The sequence below is a fragment of the Callorhinus ursinus genome, unplaced genomic scaffold (assembly GCF_003265705.2).
Source record: "Callorhinus ursinus isolate GAN/ISIS: 27379988/994484 unplaced genomic scaffold, GSC_fseal_2.0 scaffold1, whole genome shotgun sequence".
NCBI lineage: Eukaryota > Metazoa > Chordata > Mammalia > Carnivora > Otariidae > Callorhinus > Callorhinus ursinus.
In genome coordinates this window covers 128,818,502-128,843,749 of record NW_027397063.1, presented here as the reverse complement: position 1 = coordinate 128,843,749, position 25,248 = coordinate 128,818,502, and the positions used below count along the sequence as shown (strand labels likewise).

General features: G+C 36.6%; 1 protein-coding gene across 3 annotated transcripts in view; it reads right to left on the bottom strand.

Annotated features, from left to right (window-relative positions):
* The window catches only part of LOC112832326 (ubiquitin-conjugating enzyme E2 E2), a 371,486-nt gene that overhangs the window by 67,545 nt on the left and 278,693 nt on the right, over positions 1-25,248 (bottom strand). For all 3 annotated transcript variants that reach the window (XM_073900866.1, XM_025882951.2, XM_073900872.1), the window contains one exon: positions 21,649-21,781. In XM_073900866.1, coding sequence (XP_073756967.1) covers positions 21,649-21,781 — 133 coding nt within the window. The remainder of the gene's footprint in view (positions 1-21,648; positions 21,782-25,248) is intronic.

Here is a 25,248-nt window from a genome sequence, read left to right as displayed (position 1 = left end):
TGTATACATGTTGTATGTGCCTTTATGAGGAAATATTACATAGCTCATTTAGTTTTAGATCATTCTTTTCAACTTTTTATTAAAAAAATTCAAACCTATGGGGAAACAGGGTGGCTCAGATGGTTAAGCATCTGCCTTCGGCTCAGGTCATGATCTTGGAGTCCTGGGATGGAGCCCTGTGTGGGACTCCCTGCTATGGGTTAACCCCTCTGCGGCGAGTCTGCTTGTCCCTCTCCCTTTGCCCCTCCCCCTGCTTGTGCTCTCTCTTCTCTAATAAGTAAATAAAATCTTAAAAAAAAATTCAAACTTACAGATTCACTAACTGTTAATGCTGAGATTTTTCCTATTTTCAAAGTTTCAAATGATACCCAAGTATATTGCTCTAAATGTGATTTCTCTAAATTCAAGTTCCATATATGTAATAGATTGCTAAGCTTAGAACACGGCTGGTAGAACAAGCTTGTTTTTTCCACACTTCAAAGTTCTGCCATCCTCCATCTTAATAACTTGACATTTTCTTTTACCCATGGAAATGCTATCCATCTTTCATGGACAGTTCTTTTACGAAGCATTCCTCTGCCATTTCCAATCATAGTACTCAATCCTTTTTCTAAACTTCTTTACATTTAGGCTTACTCTTTTGTGTGTATATATATTTCTTTCTTCCTACCTAGACTGAAGGGAATCTGAGGGCAAGGCATGTGGGAGATTCTTTGTAATCTCCATGATATCCAGCACTGCCACACATCTAACAGGGCTTGGATATATATTTAATGAGTGAATGAATAAACAGTGATTTTCTATAAAAAGCTTTCAGCTATCAAATGTTTGTGTTTCCTCCTCAACCCCCAAATAGGAAGTAGGAGTAAGTGTGGAAGAAGAAAAGTTTTCTGAATAAATTTACTGATTTTCTATTTGATTTGTATTTAAATTTTAATTTAATTTGGAAATTTTAGGATATTTACTCTCAGGAATATGCTTGACATGACCAGACAGTGGTTTTTGGTATTGGTTAAAGTCAACTATTTTAGATAGTTACGAGTACTCCTCTAGCCCCCCAATACTTGCTCAAATACAACTCAACTCACTTGTCAGCATTTATATAAGTAAATACTACCTAGTAGGTGAGAATCTTTTTCTGAGAAGATGCCTTAATAAATATGTCATGAATTTTACCCCTTTCTTCTTTGTCCTGTCAAGAATTTCAAAATAATCAATTCTAAAAATAATAAACCAAGAAGGTATTTATTGATGCCTATAGTCTAAACAGGTCTATGTTAGGTTCTAGGGAAGTATAAATACTGTCTGGTTCTGAGGAATGTTTGCTGCCAATTATAAAAAAAGGTTTTGGTTTAGAACAAAGAACACAAAGGATAAATTTTCATTTATTCAGAAGCTATCTGTTGACTGCTACCTTCAGTTGAGGAGTATGGGGCTAATGGGTGGGCGAGGAAGCTAAGATGTACAAGTTTAGGTCCTGACTACCTAGTAGAGAGAGAAGAGAATCATACAGATAACTATGAAGACATGTCACATGAGAGGACATAGGGCTCTAGGGTTCAGATCAGAACCGATGGTGCCTGGTTGGGAAAAAATCCTGGAAAGTATCAGAGAAGAGGTAGGTACAGACTGAATTCTGAAGGACTAGGGTAAGGCGGGTTCGATGACTATCTTAATTTTTCCTTCCCTGAATTGTTCACCAAGAAGAAGAGAACTTCAAATGTGTCTACACCAAAAATTCTTGCTATGTCATGACATAATGACCTGCAGTTATTGATTTCATATACTCTCAGCTGCATAGCAATGATTGTGCACAAAAGCTCAGATCTTCAGAAAAAATACACAGTGATATTAATGCATCCTCCAAGAAATGTAGAGCATGGACATGAGAGAAATGTATGAGTAGACACTATCTCCTCAATTTCTCTATCTCTTCATTCTCCTTGTCACTACTCTAGTTTAGGCATTTATCATCACTAGATGAAATTATTACAACAGCCTCTTTCATGACACTATTTCTCTTTGGTCTCTCCTTCCCACCACCATGCACCATATTGCTTCAAGGGTAATCTGTCTAGCATGCAAACATGTTCAATTGTCTATTGCCTCCAGGATAAATCCCTTAGAGTGGCACATCTGTCTATCCTGGTTCTCTATGGACCACACTCCTCTGAAAAGGTCACACACTTCCAGTCCTCTGTGTATGCTATTCTTTTTGTCATAAATACAATTTCTTTTCTCTGGGGGCTACTGCTACCATCCTTCACGTGCTCTTTCTCCAATGTTCCCACTGTATTGTTATCCTTAGCATAGTTATTGTTATGTCTGTCCTCTGTACTGGTCTGTAAGCTCCATGAAGGCCAGGGCTGGGTTTTGCCCTTTTTTTGGGGGGGGGGAAGTTTCTTTTATTCCAGGGTGGGTACTATTTACTATCTTTATCTTTTAATTGTCTTAAAATCCTACCATTAAAACCAATTCATGGATTTAGACATATAAAACAAAAAACCACCACCACTAAAACAAAACAAAACAAAAAATAACTAAAGAAAATAAGGCTTATCCAAGCAAGAATGTAGCAAATTAAGAAAGAGAATCACTCCTTGGAGTAGATAAAGGTGAACTGTAACAGATGGCAGAGTGGAGACAAAGTTTTCAATTCTATTCAATTCTATTAAATTTTATTTCTTTTGTTAACAAAGAAAATGATAGAGTTTTTAATAAACCTCTAGAAAGGATTATTAAACAGATGATTTGTTAGTATTTAGATAATGATGTGGTGGTGATCAATGGGATAAAGCAGGATATACCAAAACCAAACTGTGCCATGGGTCACTCCATTTCCTTTTCAATACGGCTATTAAATTTCAGATTAAGGGAATAAAGCAGACATATTTGAACTCCAGCATGGTTTATGATGAGGTCTTTTAAAAGTTGTTCAAAAAACTTACAAAGTCAAGGCATAAATTGAGGGTCATATGCAGATTCTCTTTGAATGCTGGTGCTGTACCAACCAATTACATCTCTGAGGTGACCATATCATTCTTTGTTTACCCCCATTAACAACTTCTTCCTATTCTGCTCGGGCATATACACAATAAAAAAACTCTTGGAAGTCTTCTTCCTTTATTATTGTCAATGGCCCTGGCCCAGTGCTAAAATAAACACAGCAGGCTGGCAGTTATAAAATTGACTTTTATGTATTTGGGGAAGTATTTTTATGACCAATGAGACTGTAAAAAGTAGGGTCTAAAAGCAAACTGCACTATGGAAGACCTCACTTTGAAGGTCTCCTTGTGGGCAAGAGGGAGAATTCCAGGCTGGATGATAACTTGGTTTGGTAGATGTGCAATAAGCTCAATAAGCAAATTTTAGCAGATTTTGCTGTAAGACCAAAAAAGTTAAGTAGGCACAAAAAAGCTCTTTAGTAGGTTAATGGGTGATTAGTCCTGTCTTTTTCAACATTTTATCAATGACTTAAATGGAGACATAAAAGACATGCTTATCCAAGCTGCAGATAACATAAAGCTGAACAGTTTACACACAAGTCAAAAACTAAGAAAAAAAAGATCTAAACAGGTCAAACTGTACGTTAAAAGAAATAATACAAATTTATCAGGAAAAAAGAACAACCTACATTTAGGCTCAAAGCATATAATTTTCACAAGATGGAGAAGACCTGGCCTAAATGGAGCAATACAGTGCTTTCTGAATGGAAACTATTGGAAAAATGAAATATATATAAAGAAAAGTACAAAGATCATCAGTGCACAGCTTGATGAGTTTTTTAAAAGTCAACAAGCTCAAGTAACCACCACCTAGAACAAGATACAGAATATTGCCAGAACCCCAGAAATCTCACTTCTGTTTCTTCCCAGTCACAACCATCCTCCCAAATGTAACCACTATTCTGACTTCTACCTAATAGTTTTTTCTGTTTGTAACTTATATAAAATGGAATCATATAGTACATAAATGGAATCATACAGTATATACTCTTTTGTGTCTTTTAATACCATGTTTGTGAGATTCATATGTATTGCTCATTGTTCTATTTTTTATTTCAGTAATATATAACATTCCACTGTATGAATACACCACAATTTATCCATTCTCTTGCACATGAACTCCCCCCGCCCCGGAATCTTGTGTTTAAATACAGCTTAAGAAGTAATAGTTGTGCAGTATGACTAAGTGGCAGCAAAGACAGAGTCTACATACTTTCTTTGCCTAAGTATGCCTTGGGAAAACAAGCACATGCATTGAACTGGCTTTCATGATGTGACTTCAAATTCTGATGCTCTAAAAATGGCACAGAAAAGTGAGTATGTTCATACTATACTACTGAAGGTAGCTATCTACAGGAAAAGGTACTTAGTTCTTGGATTATAGTATTTTCATGTTTTGCAAAAATTGGCCCATGTACTTAGCATTACTTGAAACTATATTTAAAGATGAAAATTATTTGCTTATAATTTGTGTCAACAGATGGTCTGCATAAAACACAGCCTCAATACTTTATAAAATCAAGAATATACTATTTCAAACAAGATGAAAATAAAAACTCAAGTTTTTTCTTTAACACAGATTCATTTCTTGCCATTACATTTCATGCCAATATATGCAATTAATTTTAAGCATTTTAAGATAAACTGTATTACCATTCACTGTTTTTTTTAAGATTTTATTTTTTTTATTTATTTGAGAGAGAGAGAAAGCACGAGAGGGAAGAGGGTCAGAGGGAGAAGCAGACTCCCTGCTGAGCAGGGAGCCTGATGTGGGACTCCATCCCAGGACTCCAGGATCATGACCTGAGCCGAAGACTTAACTGACTGAGCCACCCAGGCGCCCCACCATTCACTGTTTTAACAAAAAATGTATTGCTTTCTACTGGGTCTATTAAATGCCCTTATGATAAACATCTTCATAAAAAAGGGCAACCCTAGGGGCACCTGGGGGGCACAGTCAGTTGAGCGTCAGACTCTTGGTTTTGGCTCAGGTCATGATCTCAGGGCTGTGAGACGAGCCCCACGTAAGGCTCCCTGGAGGAGTCTGCTGAGATTCTCTCTCCCTCCCCCTCTGCCCCTCCCTGCTGCACTCTCTCTCTTTCCCTAAAGTAAATAGATAAATAAATAATCAATTTTTAAAAAAAAAGAAAGGAAGGAGAAGGAGGACCTTACCCTCCACGTGTATTTAATTCTGTGGGAGAGAATGAGAACGGGCATGCACATACATGTACACACACACTCCCTCTCTCTTGCTCATTTTGAACAACTTTTCAACACTACAACCAGCAAAGAAACAAGACTTCAGAAGTGTTAAAGATATGACAAGATAAATGAATATTCACTTGCTTCATCAAACCTACTATTTGTCAGGTACTACAAGACAGATAAGGTCTTTGTTCTCATAGAGCTTAGAGTCTAGCGTGGTAGGTAGAAAATAAACCAACAAATAAGTAAAAATGTCAGACTTTGAAAAGTTTCATGAAAGAAATTATCCGACGTGATAGAAAATAACCAGTGTCGAACTATCTATAAAAGGTGGTCAGAAAATGCACCTCTCATTAGATAATACTAAAGATGAGGCCTAAAGAATGAGGTGTTGGCCACGTGAAGAACAGGAACAAACATGTCCCAGGCAAAGAGAACGGAAAATCCTAAGGTCCTGAAGATAAAAAGGAGACCCAGGAGAGCTGCAGTGTGGTGAGGCTGGTGGAGAGACCATGAGGGCCTTGTAGGCCTTAAGAAGTTTGGACTTTATTCTAGGTGCAATGGGAAGCCACTAAAGATTTTAAGTGGGCAGTGGCCAATCATTGTGCAAAATTAAGGCAATTGTGGAGACTGCTAAACTTCCTCTTTCTATAGGTATAGATGTTAAATTCCAGAGAGTTTAGTGTCATAAAAAGTTACATGGTTGGAAAGTATAAAGAGCATAAGTTTCTATAAGGTTTCTTTTCAATAAGAAAAAGGCTAACCTTCAGACATATGAAAAGGTGTTAGTCTTACTCATAATAAGAGAAATCCAAATAAACAATCTTTCCTATTAGATTGTTAAAGGTCAAATATTTCGTGTGCCACACAACACTGGTGTGGAAGTAGGGAAAAGGCAGGTGCATCTAAGTTGGGAGTATAACTTGGTACAACTTCTTTGAAAACAGAGGAGTCTGGGAAAAACCTATTAAAACTGAAGAGGCATATAGCCTTTTTTTCTAGCAATCCAGTTCTGGGAAATTATCCATTACACAAATTCACAAAGACAGTATATGTACAAATATTCTCAGTGAAGCACTATTTATGATGGCAAAAGACTGGAAATAACTTATATATCCATTGTAGGATATCTGGTTCAATGATTATGTTATATTCATCCAATAAAATATTATATAGTTATAATGAAGCTGACCTACATATATGAATAGAGGACAATCTTGAAGATGATAAATGAAAAGGGCAATTGTAGAAAAAAGAATGTCTTGGGGCACCTGAGTGGCTCAGTCAGTTGAGCATCTGCCTCTGGCTCAAGGTATTATCCCAGGGTCCTGGGATCGAGTCCTGCATTGGGCTCCCTGCTCAGTGGGGAGCCTGCTTTTCCCTCTCCCGCTGCCCCCTGCCTCTACTCTGTCAAATAAATAAGTAAAATCTTAAAAAAAAAAAAAAAAGAATGTCTTTGGAGGGGAATTAAAATGCCAGGTAATAAGAAGGAAGACTTAATTTTACTGTATACCTTTTGTGCTGTTTGAATTTTCTACTGTGTGTATTTAAATATCACCTATTTAAAACTATTTAAAAATAAAATAGTCTGGGAGTGCCTGGGTGGCTCAGTCAGTTAAGTTTCTGGCTAGTAACAAAGTAGCAGAAAGAGATATTAAGAAATCAATACTATTTATAATCGCATCAAAAAATAAAATACCTAAGAATAAGTTTAACCAAAAAGGTGAAAAACTTGTACTCTGAAAACTATTAAGACACTGACAAAAGAAACTGAAGATGATACAAACAAATGGAAAAGACATACCATGACCATGAATTGAAAAGAATACTGTTAATATGTCCATACTGCCCAAAGCAATCTACAGATTCAACTCAATCCCTATCAAAAATACCAATAGTATTTTTTACAGACTAGAAAACAATTCTAAAATGTGTATGGAACCACAAAAGACCCTGAACAGCCAAAGCAATGTTGAGAAAAAAGAAAAAAGCTAGAGGTACCACAATCCCATATTTTAGGATATACTACAGGGCACCTGGGTGGCTCAGATGGTTAAGTGTCTGCCTTTGGCTCAGGTCATGATCCCAGAGTCCTGGAATCAAGTCCCACATCGGGCTCCCTGCTTGTCGGGGAGCCTGCTTCTCCCTCTGCCTCTCTCTCTCTCTCATGAATAAATAAATAATCTTAAAAAAAAAAAGAAATAAAAAAGATATACTACAAAGCTATAGTAAGCAAAATGTTATGGCACTGGCACCAAAATAGACACATATCAATGGAAGAAGATAGACAGCCCACAAATAAACCCATGCTTATAAAGTCAACTAACCTACAACAAAGAAGGCAAGAATACACAATGGGGAAAAAAGTCTCTTCAGTAAATGGTGTTGGGAAAACTGGACAGCTATATACAAAAGAATGAAACTGGCCCACTTTCTTATTCTATACACAAAAATAAACTCAGAATGAATTAAAGACCTAAATGTGACACCTGAAACCACAAAAATGCTAAAAGAAAACAAGCAATAATCTCTTGGATATTGGCCTCAGCACCTTATTTATGGATATGCTTCCTAAGGCAAGGAAAACAAATGCAAAAATAAACGATTGGGATTACTTCAAAATAAAAAGCTTTTTGCACATGAAGGAAACCATCAACAAAACAAAAAAGCAACCTAGTAAATGGTAGAAGATATTTTCAAATGATATACCGAATAAAGGGTTAATATCCAAAATATATAGAGAACTCCTACAACTCAACACCAAAAAAACAAACGACCTGATTAAAAAATGGGCAGAGGACCTGAAGAGACATTTTTCCTAAAAAGACATACAGATGGCTAATAGACACATGAAAAGATGCTCAACATCACTCATCATCAGGGAAACGCAAATCAAAACCAGAATGAGATATCATACCAATAAGAATGGCTTCTATCAAAAAGACAAAAAGTAAGTCTTGCCAAGGATGTGGAGAAAAGGGAACTCAGGTTCATACACTTTTGATGGAAATGTAAACCAATACAACCACTGTGGGAAACAGTATGGAGGTTTTTCAAAAAACTAAAAATAGAAATGCCATATGATCCAGTAATTTCACTACTAAGTACTTACTCAAAGAAAATGAAAACACTAATTCGAAAAGATATATGCACCACTATATTTACTGCAGCATTACTTAGAATAGCCAAGATATGGAATCAACCCATTGACACATGAATGGAGAAATAAGATGTGAGATACACACACACACACACACACACACACACACACACACGGAATGGAATATTACTCAGCCACTAAAAAGAATGAAATTTTGCCATTTGTGACAACATGAATGGATGCAGGCGGTATTACAGTAAAGTGAAATAAGTTAGACTGAGAAAGACAATTACCGTATGATTTCGCTTATATGTGAAATCTTAAAAACAAAGCACATGAATCAACTCTTAAATACAGAAAAAAAAACAAACTGGTGGTTGCCAGAGGGGTGGAAAGTGGGCAGATGGGCAAAATACGCAAAGAGATTTAAGAGGTAAAAACTTCCAGGTATAAAATAAAGTCAGTGGGATGAAAGATACAGCATAGGGAATATAGTCAATAATACTATAATATGTTTGTACGGTGACAGATGGTGACTACATTTATGGTGAGCATTTTGTAATATATATAAATGTTGAATCACTATGGTGTACACCTGACACTAATATTGTATGTCGAGTATTATTCAATAAAAAAAGAAACAGTTGGTTTTAAAAGCAAACCATATAGAAGAGATGATGTTTTAAAGTGAGAAAGGAAGAAAAAATGTGGAAATGAAGAAAATAACCGCAAAAACTTGAAATAAACATATTGCTTTATGTATTATTTCCTTTTTGTATAAACTATTGTTTTATATATTCTATAGGGATGGAGTTTAAAATAAATTAATGGCCGTGTATAGGAGAAATATAAATACATAATATACCATACATATGTAGGTTTATAATTTTGCAAATGCCAAAACAAAAAACCTCATTTAACCTAATTCTCCACAAAAACAAAAGCAAAAATGGATGTTTCCCATCAACTACAGAAAAGAATGCAAGGGGTCACCTAAAGTATGGCTGTTGGAGGGACGCTTGGGTGACTCAGTCGGTTAAGCGTCTGCCTTTGGCTCGGGTCATGATCCCAGTGCCCTGGGATCAAGTCCCGCATCAGGGTCCTTGCTCAGCAGGGAGCCTGCTTCTCCCTCTGCCTGCAGCTCCCCCTGCTTGTACCCTTGCTCACTCTCTCTTGCCCATGCTCTCTCTAACAAATAAATAAAATCTTTAAAATAAAATAAAATAAAATAAAATAAAGTATGGCTGTTGGAAATAAACAGCTTAGCTACTACAGCTATAAAGGGTTGGGGCTGAAATGGAAATCAGGAGGCCAGGAGTTCTAATCCTGACCCTGGCACTTATTAGCTATGTGATCCCAATCACATTACTTAAAAGTTTCGGTTTCCTTGATATTGAAACCTACCTCTCAAAGTGAGAGATCAAGTGAGATAATGTAAAATTCCAGTATAATGTTAGCATAAAATACTATGCATTAAAAAATATAGTATGATGTCTAATATACAACTCTCCATAACCACCAAAATATCAGTAGAATTTGAAGCTGAAACAAAAGGCTCAAGGAGAGCTTAAAGAAGGTCATTCAGTCCATTCCCTTGCAGAAGTAATTATTTTGATTTATTTCAGTCCCTATTTAGGCACTTGTGGGAAGAGTAATTTATTTGACTTGGTATAATTGTTCACGCTTTTATGATTTATTAACAGATGAGTCTTTTTAAAATAAGAATATGATAGTTTGTGAGGCATTACTGTGTACTCTTGCATGGAAAATAACCTCCAATCCCCAAACACCAAGCACATAATGGAATAGAGAAAATGTGAGTTTTGTTAATCTTTTCAATGATCAGTCTTTCCCTTGGGAAACCCATTCTGGAAATTTTTAGCTCCCAAAACTCAGTTTTAGTTTAAAATTGCGTATTTCTGTGGGTGAGGTTATTTATTCTAGAGTTTTAATCCCCAAACCTGTAACTTTAGTTCATATCACTCACTTTAATTCTAGATCTGTAAAGCTGCTCAATGAACATTTCCCATTCAAATGTCCCATAGGTTCCTCATAGGAAACATGTCCCCCCAACCTGTTCTGGCCTTGGTTACTCAGAGTAGAAACTGGAGAATTCTCATAGATGTCTCTAATCAGTTACCAGTGGATACCAATACTACTGCTAAAATAGTGCTTCTCTAACAAACAAAAAGCAGAATCAGACTTCTAGACACAGAAAACAAACTGATGGTTTGCAGAGGGAAGAGGTCTGGTGGACAGGCAAGATGGGTGAAGGGGAGATTAAGGTACAGTCTTCCAGTTACGAAATGAATCAGCCAGGGGAATAAAGGCACAGCACAGGGAATGTAAGAGCACTGTATGGTGACAGATGGTAGCTACACTTGTGGTGAGCATACCATCCTGTATAAAGAAGCTAAATCGGACACCTGAAACTAACATAACATTGAGTGTCAACTACACTCCAGTAAAAAAATAATACTGCTTCTCAACCACAGGTGACCTCCCTAGGGCCTGAGCAGGACATCTGACAATATCTGGAGACATTTCTGTTTGTCACAAATTGGGGGGCTGAGAGTGGGGGAGAAAGCCTACTATTGGCACTTAGTGAGTAGAGGCCAAGGATGCTGCCTACATTGCAAAGAATATCCCTCCACAAGAGTGAATTATCTTGCCCAAAATATCAATCATGCTGAGATTGAGAAATCTTGTTCTATCATTTCTTGAATGTAAATTCTACAAGAAGAGGCATTTCTATACGTTCAGTATCTGGACGGTGCATGGTACACACATATTTACTGAATAAAAGAATAAAAAAAAAAGAATTCATATACCATTCCCCTTGTCTTTATCCCCAAAGCACAGTCTTCATTCTTTTCTAGCCTGGACTAATGTATTAGCCCTTGCCTATTCTCCTTGTCTACACAGTCCCTGGGGCTGTATCTTATAGATCTTTATAGATCAAGGCCTAGAATGCAGTAAGGGCTCAATAAATTTTTGCTTTAAAAATTAGCCTTAACATAGACATTTTATTTTTTGAAAAGATTTTACTTATTTTTTGACAGAGAGAGAGAGAGAGAGAGAGACATCGAGAGAGGGAACACAAGCAGGGGGAGAGGCAGAGGGAGAAGCAGGCTTCTCGCTGAGCAGGGAGCCTGACGTGGGGCTCGATCCCGGGACTCCAGGATCATGACCTAAGCCGAAGGCAGTCGCTTAACCAACTGAGCCACCCAGGCGCCCCAACACAGACATTTTAAAAAGCAACTAAGAACTTACAGGAATTTTTGGAAAGTTTCTGCTAACATACTAATACCATAAGAAAAATGTATCTGATTGCTTAGAATAATTATAACTCTATGAATTAGTGTAGCTATCTGATGCTAGGTCTATTTTATTCATAATCTTTTAACTTTTGTATGACTTTGTTCCTCCTTATTTTCTACAGGGGAAGACCTACACAATACTTGCAAAAGGCCAGTTGATAATATCTTTCCCCTAACGCAGTGACAAGCCATGATTACATACTGACTATGATCTTGGCCAACTGAGAACATTCCTTTCTTCCTGCCTAATTTTTCCTTGGACTTGCTTAAGTAAATCTCTAAGAGGCTGCTATCTTATCAAGAGATCCAGATCCAACTTCATGGGAAAAAAAAAAAAATCAAGGAAACTTGATCATTCGCCATAAAGGAGTTGATACTTGGCGGGTAGTTTTAAAAATTAACTCAGACCTCCCCATTCTATGCAACCTTGAACAAAACAGCATTACATATAGCTATCCAAACAAGTAATACCTTTAAATAAAGAGAATATCATAATTTTCTCTTACATGTAGAATACCATTTCCCCACCTCATGTCTCAAGTGGATGACAGAAAATAATTTGTTTTAAAATTTACAGACACTTAATCAACACAAGCTGTCTGTTCTATGTCTTGATCTATTCTCATTAGGGGCTCTTTTCTACAAGGTTAAGAAAATTACAAATTTGAAGCATCTTCTGGCTCAGCTGTGCAGAAGTTTCCCTCTTCACAAGACTATTCCTTTAATACTGCCTTATTATCCCTGAACTTTCTGTGACTCATGTATTTCTCTCAGAGTTCCTAGTGTTCCCTGTTTTCTGGAAATAGTGGATCCCTGTCCTACGATGTTTGGTTGGGATCCTGAAGATTTCATTTTGAAGCCACCTGACCCTTTTCTCTTCAGAAAACCCTTGTGAGGGGAGAGCGTCACTTGTCTAAATCTGGGGACCTTTCTTTGGAGAATTCACCTCTCTCTGAGAAGTGAGTTGCCATCTTCCCCTGGCTGTGACAGTAAGAAAGCTCCTCATTTTCTAAACATCTGAATGTCTCACTCCAATTTCCTTTGTTCATTGACCCCCCCCGCCCCATAGAAAAACATCCGTTGTGAAGTAATTTACGTCTGTCCAATCCTTTCAGTTATGCTGACAGTAATATCAACAAATACCCACTCCCATTCGGAGTGAGGTCACAGAGAAAGGAACTCCAGAGTATGAAGGAACACTGTAAAACACTTGTTTGAGATCCCCACTTCTACGGCAAGACTCTGAGAGCGGTGTGTGAGTAGATTATCAGAGAGGCTGATTATATACCAACTCCATCAGAGCTTGGGCAAAGGATGATCCAACCTAAATAGATTAAGATGTCTCTTGGGCAATAAACATTTCAGGGAAAACAATGATAAATTAAAGTTCTTTCTCCAAAGTCTGGGACTGCATTAGACTACAGAAAACTAGAGAGAGGGATCTTCATAAAATCTGATCAAATTGAACTTCCTGTCAGCCAAATGGCTGATTCCCTTTTAGCTTATGGGCATATTTAGTTTGGTTTAGAACAAATAAAGTGTGTATTCCTTGCCTTGAAAACAAACAAATAAAATACAATCCTTCTTCTTAGTAATTCTTAAATTGGTGATAGTTGGGGGTTGTGGTTGGACACACAAATGGATACAATGTGATCTATTTTTACTGATCACATTCATTTTGAAATTTCACACATTAAATTATAGCAGGGTATTTTAAAATGGTTTATCACAAAGGAGAATGGACTAAAAAAATCTTACTGACTGATGAGATACAAGTAATACTGTAGCCCAGTCATGACACTGAGGATGCAAGGGTGTTTTGACAGTAAGTAAGTGTGAAAGTGACCTATGAAATGGGAAGTAACTTCTCTTTTGTTTAGGGATAACAAAATCCAGAAATCAGTTATTTACCGTTCAACATGGAATTAATACCTCAGTATCTGTGAAGTAGGAATACGTTGGAGAAAAGCACCAGGTGCCTTTGGAAAGAGGATCCTTGCCAAATCTGAAAGGTAGGCACTTGAAATCTCCTCCTGACATTCTTTCCTCTTTGTATCAATTTCATCTCCCTCCCAAAAAGCCTGGTTTAGAGAATGATCTGATATAATTAACTTATACCAGAGTGTAAAATCTAAGTACAAGTTCTCCTTCTTCAGGGACATGAGCAATTTAAATCTTCTCCACAACTGAGGAACGAATGGTTCAATTTAGAACTGGGTTTGGTTTCCAGTTTTGCTACCTACCTTCTATGTGACCCGTGGACCACTTAACCTCCATGAGCCTCAGTTTTCTAGTCTACAAATGGGGGGTGATGGTAGTAATGAATACTGTCTTTATGTCAAAGTCGTATAGATTAAATTAATTCAACATCTTTTTACTGAATGCCTACTGAATTGCCAGGCACTGTTATAGGTGCCAGGAATTTAGGAGGGACATCAAGATAGACAAAGTCCCTGTGCTCACGGAGTTTACATGCTAACCGAAGAAAGGGAAACATAATAAACCCTTAGACAAAGAAATATATTATGCCAGGAGGGAGAAGTGCTATGGAGAAAAATCAAGTATGGTGGCTGTGATGGGGAATTTTATGGGGAGCAGAAGGTGGTTGGGAGTTGTCACACCAGAGCTTCTCTAAAAAGGTAACATTTGAGCAGACACACATGAAGGGAAAAATTCCCTGCCATGAGAATTTTAGGCAGAGGAAAACAATGAAAGCAGAAGGAGGAGCAAATGGAAAATCTCTGTGGAAGGAACATGCTTAGAGTACTTGAGTCAAGAGTGACACTGATTTTGAAAATATATTGTGAACAGGGTTTTGCGTGTTTTTATTCAGTGAGCTGGGAATTGTTGAAAAGCTTTAGGCAAAAAAAAAATAACAAAGCTTAGGCAAAGTCATATCTGACTGACATTATAAAAGGACCATTTGGTAGAGGGGTGTACACTGCAGAAAGGATAAGGCAGAAGCAGAAGACAAGACAGGGAACTTCCATAATAATTTGGGGAAAGGGAGCAGTTGATGGTGGCTTGGGCCAGAGTGTTCGTTACTAGGGAGGGGTGATGAGAAATGGTTAGATTCTAGGTTCATTCTGAATATTTATCTTGAGCCAGTGAACCTGGGTCTGGCTAGGCTGTGCAAGTTTTTAACTTTAGCCACTAGAAAAATGGAATTCTCATTTATTGAGAGGGGGAAGCCTGCACGAGCTGGTTTGGCAGGAGTGGGATGGGGTTGCACAATCAATAGTTAGGTTTTGGACCAATTAAGTTTGAGGTGACTGTTGGGTGTTAAAACGGAGATGCCAAAAAGGCAATTCAATAAGTATGAAAGCACTTAATCTACAGTCAGGCTTCATATGAACGTATGAACTCAGGTTAAACAAGTTAATTTGTGTTACTCCAGACAACTGTGTACTCTACCCCCAAGGCAGAGCAAATGAGTGAGAAGTTGCGTTTACACATGTAAACCACTGCTCTTTCTGAAAATCCTGAGCCATGTCATCAACTTTCATCTTTGAGCAACAGCAGAAATAGAAACAATAAAAACAAGTAAATAATAACAACCTAATTCTAATAAAAAGAACTCCTTGTTGAACTTTAGTTACAGATATCTCTCTGGCTTTTAAATGCTGAATATCACTGCTTCTTACTGTTAACTAATTACCTTTTTTATTCATGATTAGCCCTGACCTGTCAATTTAAGGTTAAAATCTAATGAGGATAATAAAATAAAGATTTTGAAAATCTGATGGACCTAAATTACCTATTTCACTGTCTGAAAGCAGTTAAGACCTTTCCTATTTAATGACATTTCATTAGTAAGCAATTCACGGTTAGATTTTATAAAAAAATAAAATAAACCCCATAAAACATAAAATATACTATTCTGAAGTGATCTCTAAGATTTATTTTTAAATCTATCTAATAAAATTTGTAATGAAAAAACAAACTTTATTAATTAAGCTTTTGGATATTAATATTAGAGCTTTCTTTTTCTCACACAAATACTTCTACATATGTGTGTTAAATTTTTAAACATTTTAGGCACAAATTTTATTATTCCTTTTTGGAAAATGCCTACTGGCAGACACTATCTTGTCATTACCAAAGAAAATAATGTTTTCCAGTAACAGATGCGGACAATGAGAACATGTTTGACTTGTACATGGGCTGCCTGAAATACTAAAATAACAAACGTATTTCTTTTTTTTTTTTTTAAAGATTTTATTTATTTATTTGACAGAGAGAGACAGTGAGAGCAGGAATACAAGCAGGGGGAGTGGGAGAGGGAGAAGCAGGCTTCCTGTGGAGCAGGGAGCCCGACACGGGGCTCGATCCCAGGACCCTGGGACCATGACCTGAGCCGAAGGCAGACGCTTAACGACTGAGCCACCCAGGCGCCCAATAACAAATATTTTATGTTCCTACCTAACTACTCTTAAATCTGTTTAAAATGCCCACTTATTGGGTGCCTGGGTGGTTCAGTCGATTAAGTATCTGCCTTGGCTGACATCGTGATCCTGGGGTCCTGGGATCGATTCTCACGTCGGGCTCCCTGCTCCGCAGGGAGCCTGCTTCTCCCCTCCCTCTATCCCTCTCCCCGGCTCATGTACATGGGCTCTCTTCTTTCTCCCCCACTTTCTCTCAAATGAATAAAATCTTAAAAAAAAAAAAGCCCACTAATTTGTTTATAAACTATCTAGATCCACAGGCAGAAAAAGCCGAATTATGAATAGTCTACCTCTATGCATTTCTACTGTAAAAACAAAGATCTACCTGTTACCTAATGTGATTTAGTTTGCATGTACATCATTAGAATCTCTGAGACACAAAAGAGCAGATACAGGGTGTCACAATATTTTCAAAGTGTTTTTAGTAGAAAAAAATAACAAATAAAACATTCTATTATTTTGCTTCTCATATTTTTCAAGTATGCTTATTAATTTTATTTGGTGTGTAACTTTCTAAGAAAAAACAGTTTCATATTATTCACAAGAAGAGAAATAACTGGGACAATGGTATATGTGAAAACTTCCACATCTCGTTGGTAGTCATATAAATATAAATTAAAGCAACCATGAAATATTACTTTTTATCTACTGGGTTGGCAAAGATTAAAAAGGACTAGGAATCCTCAGAGCTGAACAAAGTGAAGGGAAGTACTGTATTATCACTATGTTGATGGCCATGATGTCAACTGATAAATTTTTCTAGAGGGCAACCTGTCAACCTTTAACAAAACTCTACAAATATGTATAAACCCATCTACCCAGAAGTTCCATATCAACACGTTTAGCCTCAGGAAACAATTATGCAAGTATACAAAATATGTAATTAAAAGGATGTTCATCACAACACTGATGATAACAAAATATTGGCAATAGTTTATGTCCAATAATAGGAAATTAAATTTGGTATATTTACACAATGGAATACTGTGGAACCTCAATAATTCTAATGCAGTTATATGTTTATTGGAAAATAAAGAGTGTTGGGTGAAAATAGAATATCAGGTAAAAAGTAATTCTAAAACCAGGGGGATTATGGCCCAATATTTATGTATATTATTTGTGTGTATGCATACAGTATATTTTAACACAGAGAACAAAATCTCAAAAGAGGGGTGCCTGGGTGTCTCAGTTGGTTGAGTGACTGCCTTTGGCTCAGGTCATGATCCTGGAGTCCCAGGATCTAGTCCCGCATCAGGCTCCCTGCTCGGCGGGGAGTCTGCTTCTCCCTCTGACCCTCCTTCCTCTCGTGCTCTCTTTCATTCTCTCTCTCAGATAAATAAATAAAATCTTAAAAAAAAAAAAACTCAAAAGAGATATACAAAATGGCACGAATAATTAATTTTGGGGTTAGGATTATAAGTAATTTAAATTTTTCCTTTTTGTTTATCTCCAATTACTTTTTATTCTATCACAAATATGTAGATTTTGTAGAGTTAAAAACAAAGTATTGGGGCTCCTGGGTGGCTCAGTCGTTAAGCATCTGCCTTCGGATCAGGTCATGGTCCCAGGGTACTGGGATCGAGCCCCACATTGGGCTCTCTGCTCGGCGGGGAGCCTGCTTCTCCTTCTCCCTCTCCCCCTGCTTGTGTTCCCTCTCTCGCTGTGTCTCTCTCTGTCAAATAAATAAATAAAATCTTTAAAAAAAAAACACTAAAATATTTACACATTAAACAGAAGTGTAGGTTTTGAGCACAGGAGTAATTATCTGCAATATGAATAAGAATATGTAATCCCCAAAAAGATATAAAGCAATTTCTACTTTACAAATAAACAGTTATCTGAATTAGAACACTAAAATATCTATCAATACTGAAAGAAATACAGTATCAAAAAACTTTGGGAAATACCAGTAATTTATTATGCGCTTTTTTTTTTGGCCATGTTACTCCTAGACAGTTTCATTAAATGAATATTTACCCTGAGAAAGAATATTATCATTGATGGTTAAATATGCACCTGAAGACCTGGCATCAGATACTTTAGACACAGTTAACAATGTCATACAAACAAAACCCCTGTAGATTTAGTAAAAAGAGGCATAAACATATTGATTATATAAGAAAATCAATGTGCTAAGAATTGGACTAAGATACAGCACTTGCAAATATAACAAGTACTTGACCTATTTAAAACTAGTATACTAAATTTAGTGAACATTACATACTCAATTAAAAATTATTTTCCTTGCCTTATTAAAATTTAGATGAATTTTGCAAGAAATTATTGGAATAGCTCATCTGATTTTGAAAAATTAGCTAGTGGAGTGTGGGATATTCAAACTAATGAAGTCCTATTCCCAAAAAGTTCGTATGGCTGGAAGAGACATCCAAATCACCTCACTGACATTTACGTGATATATTGGAGCACTACGTATTTATTTACTTTTTCACATTTTAAATCATAGAGGTTTATTTATTGATATTTTTAAACTGATAAATGTGGCGAAATGGTTTATATGTTAAATCATTTAATCTGAGCATGACAGCATTTAAAATCCTCACTAAGGATTCCAAATGTAAGAGTTTGGGAAAAGTCATCTCATGGATCCCATTATGCTATAGACTAATTTTATGGTATGGATATCTGATAATCATTAGATAGCCAATCACACGGATCTGTGAACCTCTGGCCTCACCAATAATTCTAACACCTACTGTTATCCAGGTTCATTCTTCAGAGCACTGGGAAATGTTTCATTAAAATATGTGGCTAAGGTTGAGGAAGAGGACGAGGGTAACAGAGGAAAAAAAAAAAACAAAAACAGGACAATTCCAAATGCAGCCTCTATTTAGAATAACAGGAGATTAGAAAGGCACAGACATGGTACTCCAAAAGTATTAATAAAAAATGCCTTTGTTTTAGTTAACAGCTTCCAAGACACCCACAAACTTTTCCCCACTTGGAATAGCATATCTGCCTACAAAATTTGGCTTCTAAAATTGATAAGTTAGGTGGTGATAATTTGCTTTCAAAAACTTCCCACAGGTTTCTAATAAATGTGCATTTAAATTGTGATTTGAGTTACCAAAATTTAATTTTTCCTTTGTCCTAAGAGATTGTTTATTCAAATTCATTCAGTGGAGGAACTTATTTTTTTTCTGGTAATATTCCTGACAGGTACTGATTCTGCTTTTTTTTAAAACAGAAATATTGGCCAATATTTACTCTGAGTAAAAGGAAGCCCACAGTCTCAGATGTAGAGCTATTCAAAAGCAGACTATGCCTCTGTGGGTCAGATTTTCCTCATAAGAATTAACATCTACTTCCCAGTAACTGACACCCTCCTGCTTCTATTTTTGTTCCATCCAGCCATCCAAAATAAGGCCTAAATCCTAACCCACACCATAGTTCCTAAAACATCTGAGGACAGATATCACATTCCTCCTACGTCCTATTTTTACTAGCGAACATCTCCAGGTTAACGGTGTATAATTCAGTGGAAAGTACATGGTCTGTGAAGTCGGAAATCAGTAAATTCTTGGTTCTCTATTATTGGAAACCTCTCTAAGCCTCATCTAAGTTTTCTCATCTGTGAAAGGGAACACCCAAGTCTTAGTAGGTTGTTTTAGAAATGAGTTGGCACAACTGATATCCACTGTAGCGTTTTACCCAGTGAAGCAGCTCAAGAATGTAGATGACTCTCTCCCCAGCTTATTCTTGTTTGTTCTCAAAACGAAGAACTTAGGGGTGACTGAGGCACTCCAGATACAATGCGAATGGTTTAGAGTTCCGAAGATTGCACTCCTAAAAATGTCTCCTTAAGGCTTCAAGAACCTTAAGTTCCCACAGAATTTTAGTCAGCCAAAAGCCCACAAATTTTATTTATATGAAAATAAAGTAGGTTTCTCCTATCATGCATCATGATTTCTTTCTGATTGTCACCGAACACACTAGGCTGTGTTAAATTCCATCTTGTTTTGGACCATCCTTTCAGTCCATTGAGGCCTTTCTGGAAACTGAATTATTCTATCTAATCTATTAGATCTCCCTTCTAGTTTTAATCTACACATTTCTGTCATGCAGAACTTGGATAAGCCCACACATTTTCTGAGATGTGTATTTCAGATATACAGAACAGCCTATTCCAAACTCACAAGCAGCACAAACTGCCTGATCTGAATTGCCCCTCCCCTTCCCCACTCTGTATTTCCTTTACTGAAGAGGCAGTCAGAGATAGGTCCTCACATCACTGGGCAGTGCAGTAAGTACTCCAGGTGATTTATGGGCTGGTCCCAAGTAGAACGAAAGACAAAAGGTTCCCATCCAGTGAAAGGAGAAAATAAATATTAGATGTACTATGGCTTCATCCCTGAAAACCAACTTAATGCAGGTATGGGTGATCACCAGTGCGACCAGCTCTGTCAGCTTGGGTAAAATGTATCATGTAATGTAGAAAGGACCATGGGCTTCGAAGTCAGACTTCCTGGGTTCAAATACTGACACTACTGTTTGCTTGCTGTGTAATGCTGAGAAAGTTACTTAGTTTCTCCGTGCCTTGGTTTCTTCTTTGGTAAAATTATAGTTATTGCTTTTGCTTTGGTAACAAAACAATATCCAAGTGTCAATGGAAAGGAAGGAAGAAAGGAAGGGAGGGGGAGAAAAGAGAGGGAGGGTAAGAGGGAGGGAGGGGAATTACAGAAATTCACGCTAAAGGTATAGTCCTATTTTTGCTTTTCTAAAACTGTCCCTTCCAACCTACAACCCAAGCAAGTTTTATTTCCCTCTGCACTGCGAGGTTAAAGTCAGGCCAAATGAGAATTTTTTCTTGGTGGCCAATGCAGAGAGTCACTGTCCTTAGGGTCTTTTCCCCTCCAAAGTGGAGAATAAATTTAAACTCATCAAATGACTGAATTACAGGCAGTAGAAAGGAATGCGAAGAATTCCTAAAGTATATAATCTTGTCTTAAATAAGTGTAAATTCCCCTATGGTTCATTAATTAGTCATTTATAGTAATCCACTTTTACAAATACTTTTTCACTAAATGTTCTTGGCATTACTCTTAAGTCTTTGTAGGTCACACTTTCCATCCTAGTGCAGGTATACTTCATGTGAACAGCTGAACCGTGGAGGCATCAACACTCCATAGCTGGTGCCCTGAGACGTGCCTTAGTGGGGCTCCCTCCGCATTTAGTCTGGCTCCTGGGCTTGACTCTGGCTCCAGCTTCAGGCTATGTCTGGTTTTCTGGGTTGCAGGGCTGGTGTAGGCCCATTCTCCCTCACCTAGCTCCACCCATAATGTGCTGTTTTATGTTACGTTACAACATAAACCACAGAAAGGAGACACTGAGAAAGGATGAGAAAAAGCAATGAAATATGAGTAATGGGACGGGGTAGGGAAATAGCCTATAATTTTTCACATTCTGTTTCCTTTTACATACAATTAGCCCTGGGAAGTTGTCTATGTTAACAGAATAGACATGCATTCCTAGATATGTATATTTAAGAATATGTATATGTATATACATATACAACAATACATATTGCTAAAAATGGATGAACACTTCATACTGACCTTAGGGGGTTTAAACGGATAGTCTGGTGAAAAGGTAATGTCAAGAAAGAACACCCCTCCTTCATAGACAGATCCTGGGGGTCCCAATATAGTTGACCTCCATTCATAAATGTTGTCTCCTTTGGGTCCAGCACTGAAATAAGACATACAAATGAAATGTGCTTAGAGATTATGTAAACCCTGGAATTTAAAAAATTCTATTTATGGTAACAATAAATTGAGCAATTCCACAAAAACATAACAAATCGGGTAATTCTATATGATGATTCATTTGTCAATATTATCAATACTCTATAAAGAAAAGATGTTGGTATTACTTAAAAAACAGAACAAGGACGATTCTGTCTTGCCATCACAATTCTATACCTACTGAACAAAAGATTCCCAGGACCAAAGACCAGAGGAAGGAGCACAAATATTTAATAAAGCATGAAACTATTTGTGAGATCCTGAAAAAGATGATATAGTCATAGAGTGAAAGAGACAAATTTTCGAAGACAGAGGGGCCATTAGAGAAAAAAAAAGTCTAATAAGAAGTACTCTAATTCCTTTGTTAACAACTGAGAATAAAATGAGGCTCATGGATATCAGTAAATGCTCATTATTCATAAAACTCTGCTCAAGTATCATATCCCATCTCAAGCTTCCTCTTTTCTCTCTTTCCAGCCAAAGAATCTCTGCCCCCTCAACCCCCATGTATCATAAATAGTGTGGTCTATAGAAACCAAGATGTATTATTTCATTTTATAACCATGTTTTTAATTAAAAAATTTTTTTAGAGTAAGATCTATGCCCAATATGGGGCTTGAACTCACAACCCCAAGATCAAGAATCACATGCTCTACCAACTGAGCCGGCCAGGAATCCCCTATAACTGTTTTTAAAAGTGTTTACTTTTCTGTCCCTCCCTAGAAGTTCCCTGAGGAATAGATTTTTGCTTTGTATTAGGGCCTAGTAAGTACATGTTTGTTTGATGATGATGGATTAATAGGAAAGCAAGTGAAGCCACATGACTACTACTAGTAAATATCTGTCTCTGAGTCTCAGACAAACTCACTGAGGAAAATAAGGCCCACATGAGTCAACTGAATTATAATCTCTCGAGTGAACAGAAGGGCAAATGAGATTATAATTTAGCTTTTCAGTGCTTTTTGCTACATCAAGCTAATACCTGCATCTAACAGCCATAAATTACCCTCATACTCTATAGCAAAGTGGGCAGCCCTTTGGGGAAGATTTTATTGTCAACAAAAATTTAGCTACTACTCTTTCTTATTTTGAAATTAGTTTATATCTACAAAAACCTCACTGTTAAGCAGTGTATCAAAAAAGCATGCATCTTAACTAAGTTGGGATATATTCTGGGAATGCAAGGATAGTTTAATAATAGAAAATTATTAATGTAATTTACCTAAGAGATTAAAGTTGGAAAAAAATGGATAATCTCAATGGGTGCAGGAAAAGCACTCAATAGGCTTAATAATAGCCATTCATGATAAAAAAAAATTTTTAGCAAAACTGGAATAGATGGAAACTTCTTTAGCCTGATAAATAGCATTTACCAAAAACCTACCATAAAACAACTAATATATTCAGTGACAAAATATCAAAAGCACACCCTTTAAAATTGGAGAACAATATAAGGATGCCCACTGTATCTACTTCTAATCATTCGTGCACTAGTGATCATATTCATCAAGGTATGAAAGACACAAGGAAGGAAAAAACAAAAGGTATAGATTGGGATGGAAAAAATAAAACTGTGAGCATTTGCAGTATTTATGTACACAGAAAAATCTATACACAATTTATTAAACTTAAGAGTTTACAAAGTGGTTAGATTTAAGATCAATATGAAAAATCAACTGCATTTCAACACACCAACAAAATTAGAAAATATATTTTAAAATATTTTTACAGTATTAAAAATAAAAAACCTATGAATAAATTTCATAAAAATATATGATTTTAATGGAGGAAATTATAAAACTTATTGAAATACAAAGAGAATTAAATAAATGGAGAGAGATACCAAGTTTATGAGTAGGGAGACCCAGCATCCTACAGATGTCAATATTCCCCAAACTGATCCAATGCAATTCCAATCAAAAGTCTAACAGTTATTTAAAAAATGAAACTTGACAACTTGATTCTGAAATGTGTTTGGAAGCTCAAAGAAATCCCTCAAACTTTTCCACATACTTACAGGAATCTGATATATGTCAGAAATAATGGGGCTAAGAAAACAGTTTTTGTATATGGCAAATAGAGAAACTGGATTTATACTTCAATAAATATACAAACCTTTGTTGTAGATGGATTAAGCATGTCAGTGCAAAAGTCAGAAGTTTTAGAGGTTGCCTAAAGAGACTGACAAGCCAAAAACTAGAAAAGATATTTGGATCACATAAAACTGACACAATTCTAGTGTCCAGAGTATACGAATTTCTATGAATCAATAAGAAAAAGACTAGCAATCCCTTAGAAAAGACATAAATAGGCATTTCCAGAAAGAAGAAACATGAATGGCCAAAAGGCATATGAAAAATATCCAATCTCATTAAAATCGGAAATGAAACTTAAAATTACAGTTCAATATTATTTTACACAATGTATAGGCAAAGATAAATGCGTGACAAAACCAAGTGCTGATGAGGATGTGGAAAAACAAGAACTATACATTGCTGAAGAGCGTTCAATCACTTTGGGTAAGAATGTGGACTTATTGGGCGCCTGGGTGGCTCAGTCGGTTAAGCGACTGCCTTCGGCTCAGGTCATGATCCTGGAGTCCTGGGATTGAGTACCGCATTGGGCTCCCTGCTCAGCAGGGAGTCTGCTTCTCCCTCTGACCCTCTTCCCTCTCGTGCTCTCTATCTCTCATTCTCTCTCAAATAAATAAAATCTTAAAAAAAAAAAAGAATGTGGATTTATCTAGTTAAGCTGAATCTATACACTTCTATATTACAACATCTCAATTGCACTCCTAGGTACATACCCCAGAGAAACTTTTACACCTGTGCACCAGAAAACATATACAAGAATGTTCATGGAAGCACTATTTTTAATAGCAAAATTGGAAACAATACAAATGTCTACTGACAGAAAAAGGAATAAATTTACCCAAAGGAATACAACACAACAGTGAAAACATACTGATTAACATGGATAAATCTTAAAAGTGGCATACTGAATAAAAAAGCAAGTCTAAAGGAATATATACAGTATGATACTATTTTTACCAAGTTTGAAAACAAGCAAACAAGAAAATAATACACTGTTGAGGATACAAACATATGTGATAAGCAAGAAAATGAATGAGAACAAAGCTCAAAAGAATAGTTTCCTGGGTACAGTCAGATGGTGGAGGAGTAGCACAAAGGAGCTTCAATGGTACTGGTGATGTTCTACTTTTCAGTATATATGGTGGATTCAGGAGTTACCTGTTTTATTATAGGTCTCATAACTTACTTATGTGTTAGATATGTTCTTATATATGTACCAAGTTTTCACATTAAGAACAAGGATGTCCCAAAAGTCTACTAAAATGCTATATGAGGAAAGCAAGTTTGCAGCATATGAATACTGTGATTTTATTGTATA